This window comes from Bos mutus, chromosome 21 (genome assembly GCF_027580195.1).
Source record: "Bos mutus isolate GX-2022 chromosome 21, NWIPB_WYAK_1.1, whole genome shotgun sequence".
In the NCBI taxonomy this organism is placed as follows: Eukaryota; Metazoa; Chordata; class Mammalia; order Artiodactyla; family Bovidae; genus Bos; species Bos mutus.
The window spans coordinates 30,248,841-30,275,122 of NC_091637.1; the positions used below are offsets into that span (position 1 = coordinate 30,248,841).

The 26,282-nt window shown below is 44.7% G+C and overlaps 2 protein-coding genes across 2 annotated transcripts in view; one reads left to right on the top strand and one right to left on the bottom strand.

The window, feature by feature from the left end:
• The window catches only part of CHRNA5 (cholinergic receptor nicotinic alpha 5 subunit), a 27,999-nt gene extending 20,713 nt beyond the window's left edge, over positions 1-7,286 (top strand). The window contains exons 4-6 of the mRNA XM_005887619.2: positions 966-1,075; positions 2,991-3,822; positions 6,940-7,286. Of these exons, the coding sequence (XP_005887681.2) occupies positions 966-1,075; positions 2,991-3,822; positions 6,940-7,101 (1,104 nt within the window). The 3' untranslated portion in view covers positions 7,102-7,286. The remainder of the gene's footprint in view (positions 1-965; positions 1,076-2,990; positions 3,823-6,939) is intronic.
• CHRNA3 (cholinergic receptor nicotinic alpha 3 subunit) lies at positions 6,780-26,072 on the bottom strand. Its single transcript, XM_014478579.2, has 7 exons — positions 25,683-26,072; positions 23,951-24,090; positions 23,793-23,837; positions 22,581-22,690; positions 16,497-17,508; positions 11,291-11,415; positions 6,780-7,046 (listed from the first exon to the last, which is right to left on the bottom strand). Exons 1-7 carry the CDS (start codon positions 25,765-25,767, stop codon positions 7,043-7,045), a joined length of 1,521 nt encoding a protein of 506 aa, XP_014334065.2. The 5' UTR covers positions 25,768-26,072; the 3' UTR covers positions 6,780-7,042.
• Positions 26,073-26,282: the final 210 nt, after the last annotated feature.

Consider the following 26,282-nt stretch of genomic DNA (forward strand, 5'->3'; position numbering starts at 1 on the left):
GAGCAGGCAAGAATGTAATGATTTATTTTTATTTTCATAGTCCCTTTTATATAAAGGAGTTTTTCTTTCTTTCTGTTTCTGGACCGTCATATGTGCCCAAGTGCTGTTGAGTGCTTCCCTTTGTTTGTTCTTTATTACCCCTGATTTTATTTATCTTTGATTGCACTGGGTCTTCATTACTGCGCACAGGCTTTCTCTAGTTGCAGAGAGCGGGGGCTACTCTCTGTTGCGGTGCACAGACCCATTGCCGTGGCATCTCTCGTTGTGGAGCATGGGCTCTGGGGCACGGGGGCTTCAGTGGTTATGGTGCAGGGGTTTAGTTGCCCTGCAGAATATGGAATCTTCCCAGGCAGAGATGGAACCCGTGTCCCCTGCATTGGTAGGTGGACTCTTAACCACTGGATTACCAGGGAAGTCCTGTCCCTGATTTTTAATACTTACTACCAGTTCTCTAGCCCCAAACTCTTTAAAGGCGTATGTGCTTTCCTTGGGGTGCAAGTCTTTACCTGATCACAGAATTATTACCATGTGGAGGTGGGATGGTGTGTTTAACTATGTGGAATGTGTCATAAATCTGTCTGCTCTTTGCATGGCCTAGTCCAGCTAAGTCAATGACAAAACGGCTAGAAAAGAGAATGTTTTCCTTGAACCTGGACCTTTGCCTGGCCTGGACCAGGCTGTAGCTCCTGGGTATGGTTAGCTGGTAGAAGAGGTGTCGAGCAGAGCAATGAACGCACCCAGCTCTGGTCCTCACCTGTCTCATGAGGGCCATAGTTACAGCCACCTCAAGAGGGGACAGGGCTGTCCCCCAGTGCCCATAAGAAGGATGTGGAGGTGAGTTTTCTCTGCTGGGAGTAGAGGTGACTTCGTGTCTAAAATATCTGAGTTTGGCAAAAACAGTAGAGTTTTCACTGTTTTTGGCTATTGCTTTTATTGAAATTGATTCAGGTTTCTTTGTTTTAAAGGAGTGGATAGATGTGAAGTTAAGATGGAACCCTGATGACTACGGTGGAATAAAACTTATACGTGTCCCTTCAGACTCTCTCTGGACTCCAGATATCGTTTTGTTTGATAAGTAAGTTATAGTCAAAATACCATTTTATGTTTTCTTAAGAAAGAAGTCATATCACCATTAGGCACCAGTATTTTTTTTTTATTCCCTTTGAACATTGTTTGCCTACGTAAAGTCCCATGACTTAATCTTGTGTTCTTTTGTTTCGTGAGCCTACAAATATGTTCTGTGGATTCTCTCCATTTTTCTTGTGAATTATTTTCTGATCATAAAAGTGTTCTTGGATTTTAAAAATTTGTAATCCATTTGGAAAGTCCAGGAAGGTATGAAGAAGTTGGGGGAAACATAGTCAGTCCCGTGAGCCCAGCACATGGAGCCAGCCACAGCTGCTGGCTTACCTGCACAGTGAACTTACTCTGCCTGGTAGTGCGCTCAGTGCCGTGCGTGCTCTAGCCATCTGAGTCTCAAGATAACCTCACGAACTAGGGATGACTACATTTATGTGCCACATGAGAAAATGGAGGCCAAGGGTAGTTATGTTTTGTCTAAGATCACAGCTCACATGTGGTGGTGGGGGTGGAGGTGTTCATAGTAAACCAGCCTGACATTCCTATTTACCTCCTATTTTCAAGCCTACATATTTGCTGACTGCCTTCCAGATTTTTTGGTATTATTTTTTTAAAATAGTTAAGGTCATACTTTATGTTTAAATGCACATCCTTTTAATTTTGCTTAGACGTTTAGATGTTTGCTTGATGTTTCAATAATTTTGAAAATTATGTTGTCATAATTTTCCCACAGTGAGGAATGTTGGGTTGATTATTAGCTCGTATTAATGAGTATTCTACCTAAATGTGTTTCAATTATGGTTTTTGACTTAGGGGAGAGGGTATTTCTGGATGACAGTTTCATTTTTTTCTAGGACCAACCACTCCAGGACACTGGGGAATCTGTGCTCATCCTAATGTACTTTATGTTATTTGCAAAAGGGCATTGGCATGAGGACAGAGCAAAGGCTGAGCAAAAATGTTTCTCACTTTTTAAACCTTTACCTCCATGCTTCTCAACATGGAAAGAGTGAACAGAGCTGCAAGGTAGCACGATGCAGCTTCCTGAAGCATCATTTTACTCGAAGTCACTGCAGTTTTATATTTAACATGGATATATTGCAGAGGAGTGTGCAAAAGCTACATGAATTTTAACATAGAGAACAATAAAGATAGCTCATGTTGGTGGTGGTGTTTCCCGCTAGACTTCTCCAGTGTGTGAGTTCACGTGGTAACAGACTTCGAGAGGGACAGCTGTTTTCCAGGGCTCTGCCCAGCTTGGGATGGTTGTTCTTTCCCCATGACTGTAGGAAGTGTCCAGTATCTGTCATGGAGGGGGACAATCACTGGAGGGAGTGGGTCTAGGAATATGGATTCAGGTTCTGGCTCTATGCATGTCCACTGTTATAAACAGCCTAGTTATATTTTGTGTGTGCATGCATGCTAAGTCGCTTCAGTCGTGTCTGACTCTTTGCGACCCCATGGACTGTAGCCCACCAGGCTCCCCTGTCCGTGAGATTTTCCAGGCAAGAATGCTGGAGTGGGTCACCATTTCCTTCCCCAGGGGAATCTTCCTGACCCAGAGCTCAAACCCGTGTCTCTTGCATCTCCTGCATTGGTTTTTTACCACTAGCGCCAATTACCTTTTGTGTGTAATCAAAGTGAGATCATTTCAACTACATGAATCTCTAGATTCTGTAAATACAGATCTGTTGGTCCTGGAGTAGACATGGAAACAGTGGTTCGACTTCAGTAGAGTTAGATATTTAAGGACTCTAGATTCCCCTACATGTTGTAGGTATATCTCAAGTGTAATAATTTTAAGAATATTTCATGCTATAATGTAAGCTTTCTTATAGACATTAGGCTTGTAAAACATACGCCCGGGTTGTTCACTCTCTGCCTTGTTACTGTGTGTGTGTGTATTTCAGTGCAGATGGACGTTTTGAAGGGGCCAGTACCAAAACCGTCGTCAGGTACGACGGCACGGTGACCTGGACTCCACCGGCAAACTACAAAAGTTCATGTACCATCGACGTCACATTTTTCCCATTTGATCTCCAAAACTGTTCCATGAAATTTGGGTCTTGGACTTACGATGGATCACAGGTTGATATAATTTTGGAGGACCAAGATGTAGACAAGAGAGATTTTTTTGATAATGGAGAATGGGAAATTGTCAGCGCAACAGGGAGCAAAGGAAACAGAACCGACAGCTGTTGCTGGTATCCTTACATCACTTACTCGTTTGTAATTAAGCGTCTGCCTCTCTTTTATACCTTGTTCCTCATTATACCCTGTATTGGGCTCTCATTTTTAACTGTACTTGTCTTCTATCTTCCTTCAAATGAAGGTGAAAAGATCTGTCTCTGCACTTCAGTACTTGTGTCTCTGACTGTCTTCCTTCTCGTTATTGAAGAGATCATACCCTCATCTTCCAAAGTCATACCTCTGATTGGAGAGTACCTGGTGTTCACGATGATTTTTGTGACACTGTCTATCATGGTCACTGTCTTTGCTATCAACATTCATCACCGTTCTTCCTCAACGCACGACGCTATGGCTCCGTGGGTCCGCAAGATATTTCTTCACAAGCTACCGAAACTGCTTTGCATGCGAAGTCACGTAGACAGGTACTTCAGTCAGAAGGAGGAAGCTCGGAGCAGCCGTGGACCCAGATCTTCTAGAAACGCCCTGGAAGCTGCACTGGATTCCGTTCGCTATATCACAAGACACGTCATGAAGGAGACCGATGTCCGTGAGGTCTGTGACCACATGTATTTACAAATCCATGTCTGTTTTGATTCGAAGTCAGGCCCCTGGCATGACCCTTAAGACTAAGTATAGATTGAGGGCCAGAGATATTTACAGACTGTTTTGTAAAAGACTGTTACTAAAATTTCAGTGAAAACATCTGCAAAATGTGGCATATACACAAATCTCACATCTCCTTTTCCCCCATTCGCATCTTGGATGACTTTTTTTATTGGAGGATAATTACTTTACAATATTGTGCTGGTTTCTGCCATATATCAACATGAATCAGCCGCAGGTACACATATGTCCCCTCCCTCTTGAACCTCCCTCCCGTCTCCCACCCCATCCCACCCCTCCAGGTTGTCACGGAGCACTGGGCTGAGCTCCCGGTGTCACACAGCAGATTCCCACTGGCTCTCTATTTTACATACGGTGTGTATATGCTTCCATGCTACTCTGTCAATCCGCCCCACCCTCCCCTTCCCACACCATGTCCACAAGTCTGTTCCTGAAGTCTGCGCTGGAATGCTTTTAGTAACGCTGTGTGATTCTGGTGTTCTGTTTTCCTAAGGCATAGTTAGCTTTGGCTAACAGGATTAACTGTTTGAATTTGATCTTCAGTAACTTTGTTTCTGAATTCTATGGTCATCTGCAGGCACAACTGCATTGTAATTTATCAAAAGTGAATTTAGTTTTTTAAAGAATGACTCTAATGTAGGCTTTATAAATACACCCAAGATATTTTTCTAGAATCCTCTTGTTGTTCGCTTACAAGAGAATGTTAGTGAACTTAATAGCAATAATGTCTCAGGTGTTATGCATTATACATCAGATATATGTCTAGTATTTAATAATATGCTTAATTTCTTAAAAACAAAATTTGCTCCAAACATTGTTATACAAAAATAACTCACTAGGTCCTTATTTAATTTTTAAAATGCAAGAATTAAACTATGAATACATTTTATTAATGTGTTATTGAACTGGTGTTCTTTTCAAAATATTTCAGTCTTGTCACTATTCTTTATTTCTCTTGTGTAATATTTTTAAAGGTATGACTATAATAACGACTTTTTATAATTGAATTTACTTTTAATAGTTGCATTAAAATTATATGAATTTTCTCACAGGTACAGAAAACAAACTAGAGGTTACCAGTGGTGAAAGGGAAAAAGGGGGCAAGACAGGCCAGGGGATTAAGAGGTACAGGTTACTATATGTAAAAATGCTATCAGGATATATTGTACAGCACAGGAAATATTTTTTTAAATGTGTATCTTTTTGGCTGTGCCAGGTCTTCATTACTTTCTTAGTTTCGGAGAGCAGGGGTGCTCTTTGTTGTGGAGCACAGGCTCTAGGGCATGCTGCCTCAGTAGCTGTGGAGCATGGGCTTAGTTGCTCCTCAGAAAGTGAATCTTCCCGGACTGGGGATTGAACCCCTGTCCCCTGCATCAGCAGACGGATTCCTATCCACTGTGCCACCAGAGAAGTCCCTAGCTGATATTTTACAATAACTTAAATGGAGTATAATCTATAAAAATTTTGAATGACTATTGTACACCTGAAACTAATATTATATTGTAAATAAAAAGAAAATAAAATAGTACCTAACATAAAATATGTATATGAATTCTAATCTCGAAAACTTTGTTAAATGGAAAAATTTCTAGCAGGTGTGGTAAGCAGATGGAATTAATCTGGTAAAATACCAGCCCTCTCCCGCAAAGGGACACTGACATATGTTTCTAATAAACTTTAAAAAAAATTTTACTCAAGTATAGTTGATTTACAATGTTGTATTAATCTATAAACTTTTAATACTTGTGAAACATAAAGTTTCTATTTGATGTAAGTATCTAGTTAAATTAGTTTATAAGGTGAAGCCATCAAAGGAGTCTTAAAAAATACAGATATTAGGTAATAGTATGGATTGAAATAGGATTTATTTATTTGGCCAATCAGTGCAGCATGTGGGACCTTAAATCCCCGACCAGGACTCAAACCCACACTCCCTGCATTGGAAGTTCAGAGTCTTAACCACTGGACCACCAGGGAAGTCCCTAGACTGTATTTAATGAGTGTCTGCAAAGTGTTGTACAGCAGGGTCAGGGCACCTTCCATGAGACCAGTAAAGGGGGTTTATTTTCAAGGAAAAAACTTGAAAGTAGAGAAGCTGTAGGGTTTTATAATCCTCTAAATTTTACATTATCCTGAAACTTTGGTGCACAGTTCCTATAGAAGACTCCATGCTTCATAGCAGGGGCTAAGGAAGCCCATGGTCAAGGACATGGCCTGTTGAGTAGGACCCTCTGGTGCTCAGGGCCTGGTCTCAGCCTGCCCTTTCCTTGAGGTCACTCACACCTGCTGAGCCAGCTCTCTGCTTGGGCTGCAAAAACGGGGAGGGAATGCGCTCTCTGCTGGCAGATCTGAACTCATGTTATTGTTGTTCGGTTGCTAAGTCATGTCCGACTCTTGGTGACTCCATGGACTGCAGAATGCCCGGCTCCTCTGTCCTCCACTATGTCCTGGAATTTGCTCAAATTCATGTCCATTGAGTTGGTGATGCCATCCAACCATCTCATCCTCTGCCATCCCCTTCTCCTTTTGCCTTTAGTCTTTCCCAGTATCAGGGTCTTTTCTAATGAGTCAGTTCTTCACATCAGGTGGCCAAAGTATTGTAGTTTCAGCTTCAGCATCAGTCCTTCCAATGAATATTCGGGGTTGATTTCCTTTAGGATTGACCAGTTTGATCTGAACTCATGAGCTTAGGTTAAAATGGTCCCTAGGAAATCCAGAACTAAATAAAGCAAGTGAGGCGAGGAAGAAGATTAACAGCTGTTGAATGTATATTATTCTGAACCAACTTTTCATTTGTCATGAGATTAACTTCAGGCTGGATTGTCTTTAAAAATTAAAACAAACACTCCTGGGCCAGAATAATTAATAGAAATAACTATATATAGTAAGAATTTAAAATATTTTTAAAGTTTATTGTAAGATATGCAGTACTATATTTTATTAAAAATCGATTAAAATAAGCCACTTGTATTATAAGTTGACGTGTAAATTTACAAATTGTGTCTTAATTATTTAACATTGGTTTTTGTTTTTTTTTTGGTACAGGTTGTTGAAGATTGGAAATTCATAGCCCAGGTTCTTGATCGGATGTTTCTGTGGACTTTTCTTCTAGTTTCAGTTGTTGGATCTCTTGGGCTTTTTGTTCCTGTTATCTATAAATGGGCAAATATAATAGTACCAATTCATATTGGAAATGAAAATAAGTGACACTTTCCAAGGGGTTGTAGTAGGAATTTAGTTAAAAGGCACATATTTCTTATGGCACCTATGAATTACAAAAATGTAAATTGTGTTTAAAATTTGATGCAACCAGCATCAGTTTATCTCAATAGATTGCCCATTAAAATATTTAGCTGCATGACTGAAGTAGTAACTGAGTGAATAATATTTGATCTTCTAAAAATAATAGCACAAAATATTATCTAAACTGAACTAATAAAAATCTAATGTTTGTATCCTGGCAAATAATTCTACTTTGTAATCAGCAGTGAAGTTCATCTTTTGACTGTGCTGGAAAATCCTGTTGTATTTGAAGACTGATTTCATTTGGTAAAAGTACACATTTAAAAATTCTCTCTGTCCTGTATTTACTGCATAACAGCTACAGTATACTGTTGTTTTAAGTAAGCTGGCTACTTGGTATGATAATGATTGAATATGATGCAGCTTTTTTATAACCAGTATTTTTAAAAAATGAAAAATGGGAATTGGGAATTCCTTTAAGGCTTACTTTATTTTGTAGATGCTTAAACTAAACAATTATTAACTATTTTTACAGCTTACCTTCCATTATCAGGTCATACAATAGACAATTCCTATGGACGTGCAGTATAGCATATCCCTAACATTATTTCAATTCTCTTGTCTACTTTTTGCACAATTAATAGGACCACCTTTTTATATAAATTCTGGTAGCATCTTTTGATCCTTGACCTTAGAAGTGTCCACTACAACTAAGTGAATCCCATTTTAAGAACACGTCTGTGTATACTACTGAATTGTTCTGTGAGAAAACCATCTTCTAATATTAAAGGTGATATTCTAATTATGTATAAGCACACTGTTACATACCTGTGATGTTTCAGTTTTACCTCTTTCCTTCCAAAAATTACAGTACAGTAGTAGAATATTAGAGTTGTGAGGGCCTTTAGACATAATCTAGTCTTAGTCTATTACTACTTATTCAGTATAGTATCATGTATCACTGGTAGACAAGTTAAAATTTCATCTCTAAATTTTCCTGATTCAGCTATGACCAGGAGGAAAATACTGATAGAAATCTTGCATTCAATTTAGAGTTCTTAGCTCTTGACACAACAGATACCTTATTTATTTTTAGTAAGCAACAGGTCTAAGTTCAAGTCAACACTCTTTGGAAGGCAGAGGGGATCCTATCTAATTTGCATTTTATTGTAGGCAGGTGTTTAATGCTATTTAATGAGTGACAGTCTCCTGATTTGATGAGTTTAAATAAGTCTGCTGGTTGTCACAGCTTGTCTATATCCCCGATCCTTCTTCTTATATCTCCATTACCCTTACTTTAAAAAGTGAAAGTCATTCAGTCGTGTCCGACTCTTTGGGACCCCATGGACTGACTATACAGTCCATGAGATTCTCCACGCCAGAATACTGGAGTGGGTAGCCTTTCCCTTCTCCAGGGGATCTTCCCAAACTCAGGTCTCCTGCATTGCAGGTGAATTCTTTACCAGCTGAGCCACCAAGGAAGCCCAGGAATACTGGAGTGGTACCCTATCCCTTCTCCAGTGGATATTCCTGACCCAGGAATCGAACTGGGGTCTCCTGCATTGCAGGTGGATTCTTTACCAGCTGAGCCACCATGGAAGCCTTACTTAAAAAATTTACATGTAAATACATTTTATAGAAATCTCTTTTAGCTTATTGAAACACGAGTCACGGTGGGCTGCAATTTTGTCAGTTTTGTTTTTGCATAGGAAAAACATCATAATGACTAGTGAGAAGATTAAAACAGTCTCTGTAAATCATCATCTTTTGCCAGTACTCAGATTCAGAAGTAGAGTATGGGATATGCTCTGTTTAATAATTTATCTAAAGCAATGGTTCTCAACCAGGGGCAGTTTTGTCTCTGAGGGGACACTTAAAATCCTTGGAGACATCTTTGGTCATTGTACCTGGCAAGGGGTGGGGTTATGTTATTGGCATCTAGTGCGTAGGGGCCAGGGTGCTACTAAAGATCCTACAGTGTACAGGACAGATCTGCCCCTCAACACAGAATTAATCTGGCCCCAAATGTTACCAGTCCTAAGGGTCAGAAATCCTGTTCTGAAGGCTCATTAACAACGAATGTGTGGCTAAGAATAATCTCTCTCCAGTTCAGTTTAGTTCAATCACTCAGTCGTGTCCGACTCTTTGTGACCCCATGAATCGCAGCACGCCAGGCCTCCCTGTCCATCACCAATTCCCAGAGTTCACCCAAACTCATGTGCATCGAGTCGGTGATGCCATCCAGCCATCTCATCCTCTGTCGTCCCCTTCTCCTCCTGCCCCCAATCCCTCCCAGCATCAGGGTCTTTTCCAGTGAGTCGACTCTTTGCATGAGGTGGCCAAAGTATTGGAGTTTCAGCCTCAGCATCAGCCTTTCCAATGAACACCCAGGACTGATCTCCTTTAGGATGGAATGGATGGATATAATCTCTCTTAATCATTTAGAATTATGCAAGATAAATAAGGCTATCCAAAATGAGGGCATGGTCCTAGGACTCTTGAAAAACAGTAAAAATTTTAAAAAAGTGCATGGTAAGAAATGATAGTAGTGAGGTCTTGCTGAAATGATATAAACTTCAAGGAGATCATGAGCTAAATAAGAAAACCATTGTGAAATCTGTTGTGATACTGAACCAGACAATTCTTCCCATTTCTGAACAGCAAGGTTTTTCTTTTTTCTCATCCAGCTATGTCTCCACCACTAAAAAAACCCTACAGTTTCTGTAATTAGTCCATTTTTACATGGTCCACAGCACAGCATGCTACTTATCACTGTAGAAGAATTATACTTTGACATTTTTTTTACTTAATCCAAAGGCTGGTTAAATGTTCATTTACCTATAATACTCTTGACATTTTTCTTGCGTGAATCTTTTTTTTAAACAAAAGTCAAGACAACTGGATAATAAGTAAGCTTTGAAATGCCAAAAGCAAAGCCAGTAGTGTGATGATAGGAACCTCTATTAAGAAAAAGCTTACATGTTAAGACCTAAAACAATTAAGCTCTCAGAAGAAAACAGGACAAATGCTTTATGACATTAGATTTGGCAGTGGTTTCTTGGATATGACACAAAAAAGCACAGGTAAGAAATGAAAAAACAGACAAATTGGACTCCTTGAAAATTTTAAAAATTTGTGCATCAGAAGATACTATCAACAGTAATGAAGACAACCCACAGAATGGGAGAAAATATTTGCAAATCATGTATCTGATAAAGGATTAATATCCAGAATATAAAGAGAACTCCTAAAACTTAAAAAACAACCCAATTCAAAAATAGGCAAAGATCTTGAAGAGACATTCCTCCAAAGCAGACACAAGAATGGCCACTAAACACATGAAGAATGCTCAAAATTACTAATAATTAGAGAAATGCAAATCAAAACTACAATGAGATACCGCTTCACAACCGGTAGGTTTGCTATTGTCAAAAAAACCCCCAGAAAACGATAAGTACGATGAGGATGTAGAGAAACTCGTGCGTTGTTGATGGCAATGTAAAACAGCATAGCCCTGGTGGAAAACAGAATGGCAGTTCCTCAAAAAATTAAAAATAGAATTAACAAATGATCGAACAATTCCACTTCTCGGTATATCCCTAAAAGGACTGAAAGCAAGGTACAGAAGAGAGATTTGTACACCCATGTTCGTAGCAGCATTATCCACAACCGGTAAAACCTGGGAGCAACCCAAGTGTCCATCAACAGATAAATAGACAATAAAATGTGTATGCTTGCAACTGAGTATTATTTAGCCTTAAAAAGTAAGGAAATTCTGCAATATGCTACAACACGGATGAACCTTTAGGGACATTCTGCAACATGAAACAGGCCAGTCACAAAAAGACAAATACTGTGTGATTGCACTTACATGAGTACTTAGCTTAGTCAAAATCATAAAGACAAAGTATTATGGTGGTTGCTGGGGAGAGGGGAGAACGGGGGGTGATTGTTTAACTGGTCTAGAGTTGGGTGGGATGGTGGTGATGGTTACATAACAATGTGAATATATTTACCACTGAACTGTGGACTTAAACGTGGTTTAGATGATAAATTTTATGCTGTGTACTTTACAATGAAAACTAAAAAGTGAGCCCCCTCTCCCTCAACGCCCACAAATAACCTCATAAATAACACACAGTTTAGTTCTTACGCGTCGTCCCTGGTCATCAAGGGTTGTAGAAACAATCCTGCCGTCCCTAAAATGCACACCAGGATAAAAACCCACAGAAAAATACGATCAATCACCATGGCAACATATTTCCAATCGTCTTGAATCTGAAAGACAAAAACAAAAATCATGAGAGGAAAAAGCAGGAAGGAAAAGGCAAACTGAACATATTTTCAACAAATATTTAATAAATGGGTTTCAAGAGGAGAAGAAACCATTCTGCTGCCAACATGCAAGAAAACTTTTTTTTCCTAATTAATGTAGTCTGAGGAAATCTCCCTTCTCACATTTCTCTTTATGTACTAGAGAAACAAAAATAAAGTGTCATATTAAATGCTTTAAAATCAGAAATTTCTTTTTTTTAAGATTTTTTTTGATGGGAACCATTTTTAAAGTTTTTATTGGATTTGTTACAATATTGCTTCCGTTTTATGTTTTGGTTTTCTGGCCAGGAGGCATGTGGGGTCTTAGGTCCCTGACCAGAGATCGAACCTGCACCCCCTGCCCTGGAAGGTGAAGCCTTAACCACTGGACCACCAGGGAACTCCCATAAATAAGAAATTTCTTAATATATACATAACCCATTTCCCCCACCCCCCCAAATTGAATTCTAATTTATAAAGTTAGTTAAACCAGTTATTTGACTTATACTTCTGTGGGAGGATTCTGGGCCCTTGTTAGAATAGCTAAAGCAATCCAACATCATTTACCATTATTTCAAAGTACTAGCTCTTATCCAGTTTTAGATTCTAATTTCCTTTTAACATCTGTTTCAAAAATGAAACAAGCACACCAGGGCAAGCCCCTCATCACTCTTTCTCTCACACAGTCCCCCTGTCCACAATACCCAACTAGCCAACTATCATCTTCAATTATAAGGCCAAAGTATCAGGGAATTCTGTATAATTATAGGACAGGTTCAAAGTCAGAAACAATTGCTGACAATAAAGTAAAAGATGGAAGAAACAGCGAGTCTAATTGTATATAATAGAGCTTCAAATTCTGGCTTGAAATAGGAAGGAGAATTGCACATTAATTATACTCCTAGACAACTCAGAAAGCAAGGAAACCATAATTGGATTGAGAAAAAGAGAACCCATGAATCAACTGATTTTTAAAGAAATAATCACATAATAAAGAGGCAGCATGTGATTTAGTAATTTAATTAAGTGGACTGAGATGGGGCTGGGAGACCAAGATTCTATTTCACCATTAGGAACTTGAGTCAATGCATCCTCTCAATGACACTGAGAAGTCAAAGGATTAGAACTATAATGCCCTGTTTGCCACAAGGTACTTTATTCAAATCCCTAAGACTGGTTTGTAAAAGCTTCAAGTATAAAATAGACCCTGTAATTTCTACTAACCCCGCTACTGGCTAAACCTCCTAAGGCTCTAGGAAGCAGTGGGGTGGAAAAAGCAAGACTTGTTACAATTCCCAGCTCTGCTGCTTTCTAGGTGTGAGAATCTGGTTCAAATATGTGACCTCGCTTAGCCTCAGTTTCCTCATTGGTAAATCAGGGATAAGAACAGTACCTACTTCAGAGAGTTGTTATGAAGATTAAATGAAATACGTGCCTGGCACAGGGTCCTTAATGAATAATACCAATTGATATTCATGCTGATTTTAAAAATGAGGCATTATAAATCTCCCTCTGACAGCATTTCACATGGTTTAGCCTGGTGAAGAGTGAACTCGGGTCTTACACATAATACAAATAGTGCTGCAAAGAGATCTGGGGGAAAATTAACTGTATGTCTGACTCTGGGTATTTCGGCACAATGCTATTGGCTGTTCTCTGGAAACTTTGGCACCGATGATGCGTGAACAGGTAGATGCATGTTAGGCAGAATGGTAACCTGGCCCAAGTGCCTGGTGTCATCCCTCAGCCCAACCTCGGAGACATCCCAGAAAAGAGACTGCAGTAAAGACCGTCAGAAACACGCACGGGTGTGGCTCGGTGAGTGTGAGCATGAGCGTGGGGTTGGAGGAGGAGGGTCTTGTTAGAAGGAAGAACTGGAGAGGGATTGATTGTGCTCTTCTCCCCCAACCCTGTGCCTCCTTCCAGCCTGCTACTCCTGGCCCAGACAGGCAGGTGGGGCCACTTGTGAGCAAAGTAGAGCCGGGAAGAGAGAGGAGAAAAGGTGCCCACTGACTGGCGGGGCCTGAGACGTCCCGCCTCACTCCCCACATCAAAGATGAAACCACCACAGCAGAGTGAAAGGGACGAGGAGGAGATCTTGAGGGACAAGGTGACAGAAGAATAAAAAGAGAGCACACGGCTTTCAATCAGCAAAAGAAGTTTCATGTTTCTAAAGCACGACAAGAACCGGGGCAAAAAAAAAAGTAAATGCAAAACATGAAATAAGATGCCCGAAATTTAACCCTCGGAAAACAGTAATTACAATACATATAAATAAATCATTGATCAAAAGTCAGACTCTGGTTGGAATGAATGAAGTAACAGATATACATACATCTATAGATATATCTCTGTATCTATATCTCAACCAAACAAGTGTCTCAGGCTTATTAGCTCAGAAGATCATGGCTCTGATCTGTGCATGCCTCCAAGACCTCAAGAGCAACTCATGCAATGGAACCAGTCTTGAAGGATCAGCTGTCAAAACCGTCAAACGAAAGTATTAACAGGAGACCCACAAGCTCCCTAACTAGTTTTCTAATTTGTAACCCAATCCTACCTTAACTCTGAATTTAGAGTGTTAGTTAAACTCCTCACAAGTGTGAGCAAGTAAGGGGCACCAACACAGCTCAAGAAGAGCCAAGGCAGGGGACACGGTGACACTCCTGTCCCTGTGGGGCCTGGTGTGTCCAGGGACAGTCATTCACGGGCTCCCAGCACCCTCATGAGATGGCTCTGGGAGAACTGGGCCTGTTTGGTTTGAATTCCTAGGAGGTCAGGACAGTTAAAACCAGCCAAGTTGGAGCCGGGGAATTAGGAAATTAAAACATCTCTGGGAAATTATGTACACAGCAGTGTGTCAGTCACACAGTAAGATAGAAAAAGGAATCCTTCCGACAGCCCAACTCCCCAGAGCACTGAGTAGGCATCTTTATTCTAACACCTGCCACCCTTTCACAAACAGCAATCCACTGCAGTCCAGATTTCTGCATTCTCTGGAAAAACAATGGGACCACATCACCAGATGACCAGAGGTGAGCAGTGGCTGCCTCATGAGATGAACCATGTGCCTCTAGTTGCGAGCAGCCAAACACATAAGTGTAAAGCTTCCCCATCATTAATACCTATCACTATTTCTAACCTAAGATTTTTGGAGGAAATAGAAGTCCACCCAATTATCACTCCAAAGAAGTGATGATTTTAAAAGTAGATAAATGTTAGAGAGTATCTGCAAAAGTGCTTAGTGTTAGACCAACAAGAGGTTTTCACTAATCATGTACTCAATGTCCAACAATTGCTTCAACAGAATCTGAAGGCAGGCCTGGCCTTTTGGCTAAATTTCTGACATCATCGGGCGGCTGTGCATTGTTACAGTCACAAGATGGGCACAGAGTTGCTCGGATGGGTGGGGTGAGGAGATAGGGCCACTGTCTCTGTCTCCCTCCTGTCTCATCCACTCCTATTAATATGCCATTCACAGCTGAAAGAGGGGATCTAGACATTCCCTACCAACATTAATTACCTCCAGGGCATCAGGAAATGAAATTATCTAGTAATTAGCTCTCTGCTAATAAGCAACTTAAGGCAGAGCATAATAACCTTGGGGGTAAACAGAGTGGGAGCAGCCAAACACGTAACGCTTCCCCATCATTAATACCTATCACTAGTTCTAAAATAAGATTTTTGGACAAAATAGAAGTCCACCCAAAGAAAAAACCATGGGCAAGCGTGTGAATAGATATTTCACAAAAGAAGATATCCAAATGGCCCATAAGCATATGAAAAGGAGACCCATTCATTACTCAACCAGGACATGCTAATTAAAACATCAAGTGATGCCACTTCACCCCGCTGGCGAGGAGAGGCGGCAGCTGGGGACTTGCAAACGTCGCCAGTGGGTGTGTCAGTCGGCTTAAACATTTTGGAAACCTGACAGTATCCACTTAAGTGGAAAATACATCTCTGCAGTGAGCCAGCAGTGCCGTCCTTAGGTGTGTATCCAGGAGAAACGAACGTATGTATTCACCAAAGATATGTATAAGAACATTTACAGCCGCTTTATTCACAATAGCCCCAACCTGGAAACACCCAACAATTGTAGATGGAATTAATAAACAGAAGGCGGTGTTGTCTTATTGCAGAATACTACACAGCAGTAACAAGCCCAAAGGATGAACCTCAGACGTTTTGTACATTTTGTTGAAAGAAATAAGTCAAATATGAAAGAGGTTATGCAATGCTACTTACATGAAGTTCAAGAGTAGGTAAAATCAGGGACTTGCCTGGTAGTCCAGTGACTAAGAGTCCACTCTCCCAATGCAGGGGGCCCAGGTTCAATCCTTGGTCAGGGAACTAGATCCTGTATGCCACAACTAAAAGCTAGTGCAGCCAATAAGTTTTAAAACATTTTCTAAAGAATAGGTAAAATTAATGGAAAAGAGGCCAGGCTCAGCAGCTACTAAGGAGGGAGGGAGTGGGGTACTGACTGCAAGGGGCACGAGGGAGCTTTCTGGGCACTTGAAATGTTCTATGTCTTTATGTAGATCATGGTTCCACGAGTGTACACATAATGTAATAATTCACTGAACTGTATGCACACTTAAGACACGTGTACCTTATGTAAATTACACCTACAGGGGGATGGGGGGACACAATCAGTCAAGTTTAAAACGTCAGCTCAGCTAATCAATACTAATTGGAGGTCATCTGGTCTCACTCCCTCTTCCAGCCTACCTCCTAATCCATTCTCTCTTGGTATTAGGAGTTCCTATGGCCTAAACGGCTGGCAGCCCAGGAGCTAAATGCAAGGCACTACATACAACCTTTATCATCCCATTTTACAGAAGACAAGACAGGCTCACACAGGTGAGGCAACACATCCAGGGATATGTAACTGGTACATGGAAGAGCAGGTCTGAAAACAGCTCACTGATGCCAGTGAGTTAAGTCTAATTCCTTAACCCCACCCTAAGCCTTGTCCACAAAGAACCAATAAATGTTTGTTGAATGAGTGAATGCTAATGTAATAACAGACACAGCCTTACCTCTTTGGCTTCATTTTGTGCTTTCATATTTTCAGCAATATACTTGACACTTTGGATAGCTTCTTTGATTTCCGGTGACAGAGCAGAGAGGGACAGCACAGCGTCAACAGATTCAGAACTGGAGCTTCTCGTGAGGTTGGCACTGAAATTGGAGATTTTTGCCCTGCGATGGTGGCAGTAGCCGCACAGCCCGTCCTGGCAGGGGTAGCCTTCCTTGCAGACCTTGGACTCTATGCGGCTGAAGCAATTCAGGTTTGAGAGCTCAGCGCTATAGAAGGGTCTTGGCCTCTGAGTGTTGCCCTCATTGCTTGCTGGCCTGGTCATGAACATGACCCTGGGAAGCAAGTTCAAGAATATGGTCTTCACCCATGCGGGCATCGTGTGGGTGGTCGGGGTCCTGTAGTGCACGTTGAGCACGAAGACGGTGATGACGATGGACAAGGTTACAAAGATCATGGTGAAGAGCAGGTACTCGCCGATCAGGGGAATCACCAGTGAGGTGGACGGGATGGTCTCGGTGATCACCAGGAGAAACACGGTCAAGGAGAGGAGCACTGAGATGCAGAGGGTCACCTTCTCACCGCAGTCGGAAGGCAGGTAGAAGACGAGCACAGTCAGGAAGGAGATGAGCAGGCAGGGGATGATGAGGTTGATGGTGTAGAACAGGGGCAGGCGCCGGATGTAGAGCGAGTAGGTGATGTCCGGGTAGATCTCCTCGCAGCAGTTGTACTTGATGTCGTGCTTGTAGCCAGGGGCTTTGATGATGGCCCACTCGCCGCTCTCCCAGTAGTCCTTGAGGTTCATGGAGGAGCCGATCAGGACCAGGTCGATTTTTGCCTTGTCGTAGGACCAGGAACCGAACTTCATGGTGCAGTTCTGGTAATCAAACGGGAAGTAGGTCACGTCAATTTTGCATGAGCTCTTAAAGATGGCTGGGGGGATCCAAGTCACTTCCCCCGTGTACTTGAGTAAAGCTTTGGTCTTGTCGTCCACTTGGAAATCCCCAACAGCACTGTGAAAACAAACGGGAGGTGTGTGGCACACATGTGGTCATCTAGTCCAGCCTCTCACACTGCCAGCTGGTAAACAGCAAGTGGCGACTTGTAAAACTACAGAATGTAAGTGTTCAAAGGGCTATAAAAAGTCTCCCAGGCCACCATTCCATTTACCAATGGGGATACTGAGGCCCAGGACCCCCCACCCACAGACAGTCTGACACACTCATCATCATTCTCCCCAACCCAGGCCATGTCACTGGTTCATTCCACACCATACAACTCCCTACTTGAAACTTATCGAGTGTGTGCATGCTCAGTCGCTTCAGTTGTGTTCGACTCTGCAACCCTGTGCACTGTAGCCCGCCAGGCTCTTCTGTCCATGGAATTCTCCGGGCAAGAATACTGGAGTGGGTTGCCATTCCCTCCTCTTGGAGATCTTCCCGACCCAGGGATCCAACCCACATCTCGTGCATCACAGGTGGATTCTTTACCCACTGAGCCACCTGGGAAGCCCTGATATTTACTGAGATACTCCCAAATGCGAGGGAGTTTTCTCCTTTAATTAATAAAAGAAATTAATGAACGTGGCCGTTTGGAGGCAGGTGTTCAGGTCCCTATAGTTTAGTCCTTGTAATGCCGCCTCCTTCTGTCCTCAATTGGGTGTGCAATATGTGTACACCCATGCATGCAGAGCACACCCTGGACCTCCAAGGGCTGTGGAGTCCACTGTGGGCACCCACTCCCATTAAACTGAGCCCTGTTAGATGGGTCTATTACCAGCCCCTGTCTCTGGATTCTGGTTCTCCGGTTCACCACACTCCCCCATTCTTCCCTGCACTGTTCTAGAAAGAATAATCACATTTTCTGATTCCTTGTCTTTTAAACCCAGCACAGCAGGTTCCTTTGCCTTCTGTGTCCCTATCCTTCCCCATTTCTCCCCCACGCTCCTTCTCCCTTAGCTACATCCACCCTGACTTCCTCTCTAGGCAGAGATATATATTATTCTTAGAGTTGGCTTGCTGGCATTTATCAGCTGGCTTGTGCAGTGGAAGATTTGCTGTCGACCAACTCAATACCCTGTCCAGTCTCGCATCTGAGAGTGAAGCCAGCCAGTCCGCAAAACAATGGCTTTGCCCAGTGAAGGCTCTTGATGTTTCCCTGGGTCAACCAGCCTTTGACTGGTTTCTTAGAGTTGTGCATTTGAAGGCGTGCATGTCCTTCTAAAGGCAACAACTACCATACCAATTTGCCCAAAAAGCTGGGGGGAAAAAAAAAGACAAACCTAAACATTTAGAGATATTCTGTCTGGTTGTTATGGGATACCATTGTGTGAAGACAGAAGGGAAGTGTCTGGGGCCTGTCTCCTTGCTGGTCTCTGGCCCTCCCACCCTCCCATGTTCTGTTGAGCAGGACAGTCATTACATGTGGAACTTGATGTCAAATCCATTAAGCCCTTTACTCCAGCTGGACTGTCCCAAAGGTGCCCTGCGTTTATATGTTCTCAGCCCCACTTTATCATACTGGGCCCTCGATTCCCCAGAAGATGATTCCTGACCCCAGGAAGAAAGGAGGAGGGGTATGAGAAGTGGGGGGGTAGGGACCCATGCAATCCCAAGTGGACTTGACCACGTGGGGCAGGGAGGAGCTCTGGGAGGCTGGCCTACACTCCATGGAGGGCTGAAAGGACCCCTGGGAAGGCAGAAGCCTCCAGAACAACTTTCCTTAAGGCATCCTGGATCAACAAAATGGACCTTCAGAGCCCAGGCACTAGTCCAAGAGTTGGCAAGCTATGGCCCACTGGCTTGGCCCCTATTTCTGTAAATAAATTTTTATTGCTGCACACACCCATACACATTTGTGGCCTATTGTCTGCAAATATTAAGCGACAAGGACAGGGCTGTATCGCCATGACAGAGGCTGTAAGGCCTCCAAAGCCTAAAATACTACCTGGTCTTTCAGAGAAAATCTTGATGATCCCTGCTCCGGTCTAAGCCCCTCATTTCCTTGAAAAGGAAACGGAAGGTCAGAGAGCAGGACTGCTTGCTCAGGGTCCCACAGAGTTTGTGGCAGAGCCTTGAACGCTCGGAACTTGAGTCTGGCCTTTTGGACACACACTTGAGGACTCACTGCCCACATCACCAGCAGAACTAGGTTACGTGGAACCCTATGAAGCTCAGATATGAGAGTGTGGGGTCAAACACCGCCACCAGTGGTTCCTGCATGGGCTGCATGTGAACTCATGATTGTGGCGTGTGGGATCTAGTTCCCTGACCAGGGATCGAACTCAGGCCCCCTGCATTGGGAATGCAGAGTCTCAGCCACTGGACCACCAGGAAGTCCCTACACAGAGCATTTTAATGCTTCAAGGGGACTACTGGAGGAGGGAACTCCCAAGCGGGTGACACAGAGTTGCGCTCTTACCCACAAAGGCTGTAAACAAAGACAGCAAAGACGGATAGATTGGACCCCTTATTAACATACTGTAAGAAAAATATGAAAAGTAATTGAATAACATGCAAGCACACAAAAATACAGCCACAGAACAGATGAAACGGATAACCTGACATTACAAATTAACCTATAAAAGCAACCTTTAGAGACTTTGAAAGAGCAGCATAAATTAGAGACAGAAAAGGTAAGAATCTGGGTAAGCGACAGGAGTTCAATAAAGAACAGATGAAACGCAGGAAAGAATAGGAAAAAAGAAATTTTAAAAATCATTTCAGAAATAAAGACTAAAACATAACAACAAGCAGACACCATGGACAGTGTAGTGATTGAAACAAAAAAAGAAAGGAGAAAAATGTAAATCAAAAAGAGATAAAAAGAGATAAAAGAATTTGAGAAAAAATAACAGAGAATATAGGTAAAGAAGTTGTAATTTATGTGAAAAAGGAGTTCCTGGAGAGATAAAGCAATAGAACAGAACAATCTTAAAAACTCTAATTCACAAAAAATTTACTGGAATAAAAGAAGTCTTATTATGTATATGATACAGAGTGAAACAACTAGATTTTAAAGATAAATGAAAAATATCTTTGGGTTACTCAAGAAAAAGCTGGGTATGCATCCCAGCTGACTATGCATCCTAATGTTTCAGGACAGCCCTGGTTTATTTCTGTGGTCCAGGCACACTTATTAACAGAGTCCCTTTTCTCCCCCCAAAGTCACCAGATTATACAAGAAAAAGAAAATTAGATTGGCAATCATTTTTGACAGCAATACTTCATACTAGAACATGAGTCAGCATTTTTAAGATTTTCATGGAAGGAAAATGTGAACCAAGGATTTTATATCAGCAAAATGACAAAAATATTACCTAAAAAGGGTACTGTGAGTTCTGAACGTGTGAGAACTTAGGGTATATGGTGTCCGTGAACAATTTCTGAGGATTCTACTAGAGAACGAACTTCAGAAAACAAAAAACCATAGACGAAACTGGCATAAGAAGGTAAAAGGTGTTTCTAGTGTGTTGAGATGAAACTTTCACCTGAGGTTTAGAGAAACTGAAGTTTTAGTTAGGAGAGAGGAGCTGGATGATTTTCTCTAAATGTTATTTTCAGCTTCGGATTCCAAGGAAATTCCTTTTGATATTTGTTCCTCTCCACATCTGATTTGAAACATTTCACTACATCTCTCATTACTGTTAAAAGCATACATCCCGAAAGCACCCCAGCTGTTCACCCAAGACTGCCAGCAAGAAAACAGCTATGACTTTCAAATCATAAGATTAAAAGCTGTGCCCACTTTAATTCTATCTCAGGAAAAATTCTCACCACCCTGCCCAGCTCCCTAAGAGCCTCTGGACCAGGAGATTCGTAGGATGCCTCACATTCTGCAAACCAGTTAATTTATCCCCTGTCCCAGTTCTTTAAGTGCCAATTTACAAGTTGCATGAAAGAAACATGAATGCTGTCTTTTCTTGGGAAAGCAATAAATAAAACATGGAGCATCTTTGGAATGGGTAAAGGACTCCTTCTTTGAGTTCTTTTAGCCCATGACTAGAAAGTGGGATTCAGCTCCTCTAGTCCCAATACTAATAGTAAAACATATTAATTTGTACTAATCTGGCAGACAAACCTAAACACAGAACACTTTAAAATCAGATTCGACTAATTCTATATCAAGTGTTTTGCTGAAAAATGCTCACTGCTTTTTTCAAGACACTATAACTCCAGAGATAAGCACAGGTGCAAACATGAAGTTTTGCAATACCCAGAGAATAAACTAGTACATACTGTAAAATATCCATTAAAATTCTGTGTGTCTGAGATGGCTGGATGGCATCACTGACTCGACGGACATGAGTCTGAGTGAACTCTGGGAGTAGGTGATGGACAGGGAGACCTGGCGTGCTGTGATTCATGGGGTCGCAACGAGTCAGACACGACTGAGCGACTGAACTGAACTGAACAGAGGTTAAATGCGCAAAGTGTCAGGTTGGCATGTAAAGAGAGGCTGGTTTTGGAGGTGCCAGGATGTACAGGTTCAGACCAGCTGGAAAAGAACCTTTGAAAGTGAGAAAGAAGCAGGGCTTCCTGCCACTGGTGGGCAAAGGCGTACGTACAGCATCAGGCTGGGAGGGGAGCATCAGTTAGTTGAGTAGAAGAATGAAGCTTTCCCATGCCCTAACCATAGGGCCTGGTGGGACCTGACTTTCAGGGAGGTTCAGCTCCTGCCTTGGTGACCAATGCCCACTCCCATGTATTTCCTTGTTTGCCCTTCCTCTCTCTCACTGTATGTTTTGATATTATAACTCATGCCTGGCTTCCCTGATGTCTGGCAAACTCCTAGAGGCAAGAGGAGTGGTGGTTATTAATGTTTTGTGCCACCTTATCTCAACAACAACGGCATATGATTCTGACTTAAAGATGAGTTTTTAGCATGAGGAAAGGGAAGAGGGCTCTCAGGCACCACGTAACACCTGGCATATAGGAGATGCCCAATAAACACCTGTGGAATGAATCAGATGAATGAAGCCCTCTTGGCAAAGGTCTCAGGACGCCTAGGCTGTAAAGCACAGAAGGCCAAGGACCCCGGTCCAGGCTGACAGCCCCGAGAGGGTCGGGGCCACCCGGCACCTTACTTGTTGTACAGTACAATGTCTGGCTTCCAGATCTTCTGCGCAGGGACGCGCATGAACTCGGCCCCGTCGTAGTCGGACGGGTTCCACTTCAGCTTGTAGTCGTTCCAGATCTGGGGGGAGGAGGTGGAGAAGGACCAGCGTGGTTTTACTTCTCTTGACACCACCCATCTTGGTGACCTCCCACCTCTGCCACACATCACAGAGCCATCTCCGTGAAGACCACACTGGCCCAGTTCCTCCTGTGGGTGCTAGTCACGGGGATAGCACTGGGCTGGTGCTGGCTGCCGGGAGCCACTGCCTCCATGGTTGGGGCAAGCCCAGCCCCCAACAATGAGTTAGGACCATTAGGGCTTTCTCCAGTCACTTCCAGCGCTAGGCCCAGGTCCATGCCTTATGCTCCTGCTGTTTACATTCCTGAAACGGCTCAGATATGCCATGAAGCCCTAATAACAGAGTGCTAATGACACATAGAACCCCCTTTCTATCTCCAAGTTGAGCAGGGTTGGCCTCTGAAGGGTTCTGGGGAAGGAACCATAATCCCACCAGGACCCAAGAAGTATCTGGGTGCAGAGGCTGGGAGAGCTGAGTCCTGAGTGCCTAAGGAGAGAAAGGACCGTAGGCTGTGGTCAAGGGGCATCTGTGCCACAGAGCGCTCACAGAAGGCTGCTCAGCTGACCGGCCAGTTGGCTGGACTGGTAGAAGAATCAGCCTTAGGTCAGTGGGTTATCTGTCCATGTCTGCACAGAGCTCCCTGGGGAGGACACGTGGGAGCCGATTTCTTTGGTCTCAATCTGAACAAGAAAATCCAGAACCCCAGCTCCCACCCTCCCAACTACAACGGCATATGATTCTGACTTAAGCATGAGTTTTTAGCAAGAGAAAGGGAAAGAGGTGTCTCAGGCAGCACCCTAGAGTCAGAGGTCAGGGCTCTAGGCCTGGGTCTGCGCCATTTTGTGTGAGCATGTGGGGCGGGGCAGGGTCTCTCTCTCTTTCCAGGCTTCAGTCTATTGTCTGTGACTTGAGGGGCTGGACCCTGCAGTCCTTCCAGGAGGGTGTAGGGCACTGCATGTGACCCCAAGCCCAGGAAGAGACAGACCAGCTAGTCAGTGGACCCCATCTAGGTCCACATCTAGGCCCTTTGTTCTCGTTCAGGGATAGCAAATAAAATAGTCACCACCAGGGGGCAGCAGTGCTCAGGGTCTGGTCACTTACTTGCTTGAGCCACAGGTTAGTCTCCATGATCTGGTTTACTTCATCCTAGAAAGAGAGATTAAAGTAGATGGTGAATTACAAAAACAAGGCTGGTTCTGGGAAAGGCTCTTCCAGAAGCTCCATCCCCCACGGCCACGGCTTGTGGCTCTGACACTCACCACCTTCACCAGCTGAGACATGGACACCTCAAACTGGATGATGACCGGGTCAGACACATTGGCCACTGGCCGGATGATCTCGTTGTAATCTTCAAACAGGCGCTCAAACAGGCGATGCTCGGCGTCGGAGGTGCTGGCCACTGAGGGAAGTAGCCCCGTCAGATCCTGGGGTAGTCATCACTTTCCCCCTCCCCAGGAACATCACGTACCCACAGCCTCCCCTCCACCTGCTGGGGGTACTCTCTGGAACTCCAGACTTTCAGACCAGTCCCGCTCCTTCAAGTTTACAGACGAGAAAACTGAGGCCCAAGACAGAAGGGATTCCATCAGATCACACACATTCGGTGAGAAGCACAGTGGTTACAAGCACAGGCTCTGAATTTGGATAGATCTGGTGCAAATCCTGACAGACTGCCTGGCAGTGATGTGAACTGAGGCAAGTGGCTTAACCTCTCAGTGCTGGCATGTGGTAAGAGCTCAAGAACCATCATCTCTGTTATTACAGGGCAGGGGTGATACAAGTGAAGTCTGCCAGGGCACAGCCACAATGGAGAGATGACCAGTCCACTCCCAAGGCAGGGGCACCCCAGGGTCAGAGGGAGACTGCAGCCCAGGACTGGGACTCTCCTCCTTCCCACCCAGGACCTTGCAGGGGTTTGGCCACCAAACGTCTTAGAAGCCGGGTGCCTACATGGCTCCCATGATCTCAGAGTGTGACCCACGGTCCCTGCTAATGATGTCTTCACATCTTGATCAAAGACTCTTCTCTCTCTGAAACCCCTGGCGACCCCCTTTGTTTATAGGCCACACCCCAGGCATTCTGAGTTAGCTGTCTTTTGCTTCTCGCTTACAGTTCTGGGAGAAATCTGGGGATGGGGATGAGGGGAATCCTTGGTGAAGTTCAGCTCAACTTCTCCAGGGATTTTGACTGCCCTCCCCACTCCGCCCCGCAGATAAAGACTGGGCCACAGTCAGGAGCTCCGTGTGGAGCGGACGGCGCTCTGTGTAGTGGGGGCCTCAGCCCCGGAAGGCAGGATCAGCGTTCTGAGTGCATGGTCACAACGTCGTCTCCCAACCGACATCCAGCCCAGCTGCAGGGACTGCCGTCAGCCCTGCCAAATCCGTCGCCCCCTCGTATCTACCACCCCTCGCAGGACACTCAAAAAGTTTTCTGGCGTCGTCGGGTCTGGGCCGGTATTTCCCTAACAGGCTCCTCTAAGCAACCTGGCGGAAGGCGGGGAGGCGCCAGCAGCGCCTGAGAGGCGAGGACAAAGAGGAGAGGCTGGCGCCCCGAAACGACTCCCCTCCGCCCCCAGGTGGCCTTGGTCAAGCCTTTAGCCCTCAGCTTCCCCATCTATTCGTAAAACGAGGAGGTGGGCGGGATGCGGAGAGTGGAACCCGCGGCCTGGGCGCGCCAGTGCGCCAAGCAGGACGACAGGCAGGGCTGGGACTCGAATCTGTAACCCCGGGCTGGGGAAGAAAGGCCCCCGGTGCGGGCCCTCCCCGCGCCTCCGGGCCGCGCCCAGAAGACTCTCAAGAATGGGGGATTCGAGGGGGAAACACGCACGCACCCACCCACCTCGCCGCCGGGTCGGAGCCAGACCACACAGGGTGCAGGGCCCCGGCCACGACGCCCTTGTCCCCGCCTCTCCGCGCTGCGCTCGGGCCGCAACCCCTACGGACCCTGGGTCCCGGCTCGGTCCTCCGGGTCTCCGTTGCCCCGCGCCCGTACCTGGCAGCAGAAGCAGAAGCAGCAGCGGCGCAGCCGGGAGCGGCGAGAGCTTCGCGGAGCGAACACCGCGCGGGTGGGCGCCCATAGCGGGTCGGCCCGCGGGCCGGAGGCTCCGCGCGGACGGGGCGGGCGGCCGGCGGCGGGCGGGGCGCAGCGGGGCCGAACAATCCGGAGCCAGCGGGGCGGTGGCGGAGACAGACTCGCGCGGCCAGGCGCGCAGCGCAGCCGCCCCGCTCGGAGTCCGACCGGGGCCCGGCGCGCTGAGCCCCGGCTGCCCCACCCACAACCTTAGCGCCGCCCCGCCCGCCCCCGCGCGGTTCCGGAGCCTCTAACCCGAGAGAGGTGCGCTCGCTCCTGGAAGGTGGGCCCCCGGGCGCCAGTGCGCTGTGCTGAGCGCTCTCTCCCCTCGCTCTGTGGTCGGTGCCGCCCACGGACAGACGGCTGCGCGCCGGGCCAATCGGAGCAGGTCTTGACCGACCGCGGGGAAGAATAGGGGCCGCATCTCTGTCCCTGGCTTCCTGGGTGAATGGGAGTCTTCCCCATCCCCGGGGTTGGGGACCATCGGGCTAGACGGACGATCGTCTGTCTGCCTGGAAGACT

Bases quoted from the DNA above. Each gene is read 5' to 3' on its own strand.
- CHRNA3 (XM_014478579.2), bottom strand. From the start codon at position 25,767: ATGGGCGCCCACCCGCGCGGTGTTCGCTCCGCGAAGCTCTCGCCGCTC. The intron at 24,091-25,682 runs GTACGGGCGCGG...TACTTCCCTCAG, and splicing joins GCTTCTGCTTCTGCTGCCAG to TGGCCAGCACCTCCGACGCC. The intron at 23,838-23,950 runs GTGAGTGTCAGA...CTCTCTTTCTAG, and splicing joins TGTCTCAGCTGGTGAAGGTG to GATGAAGTAAACCAGATCAT.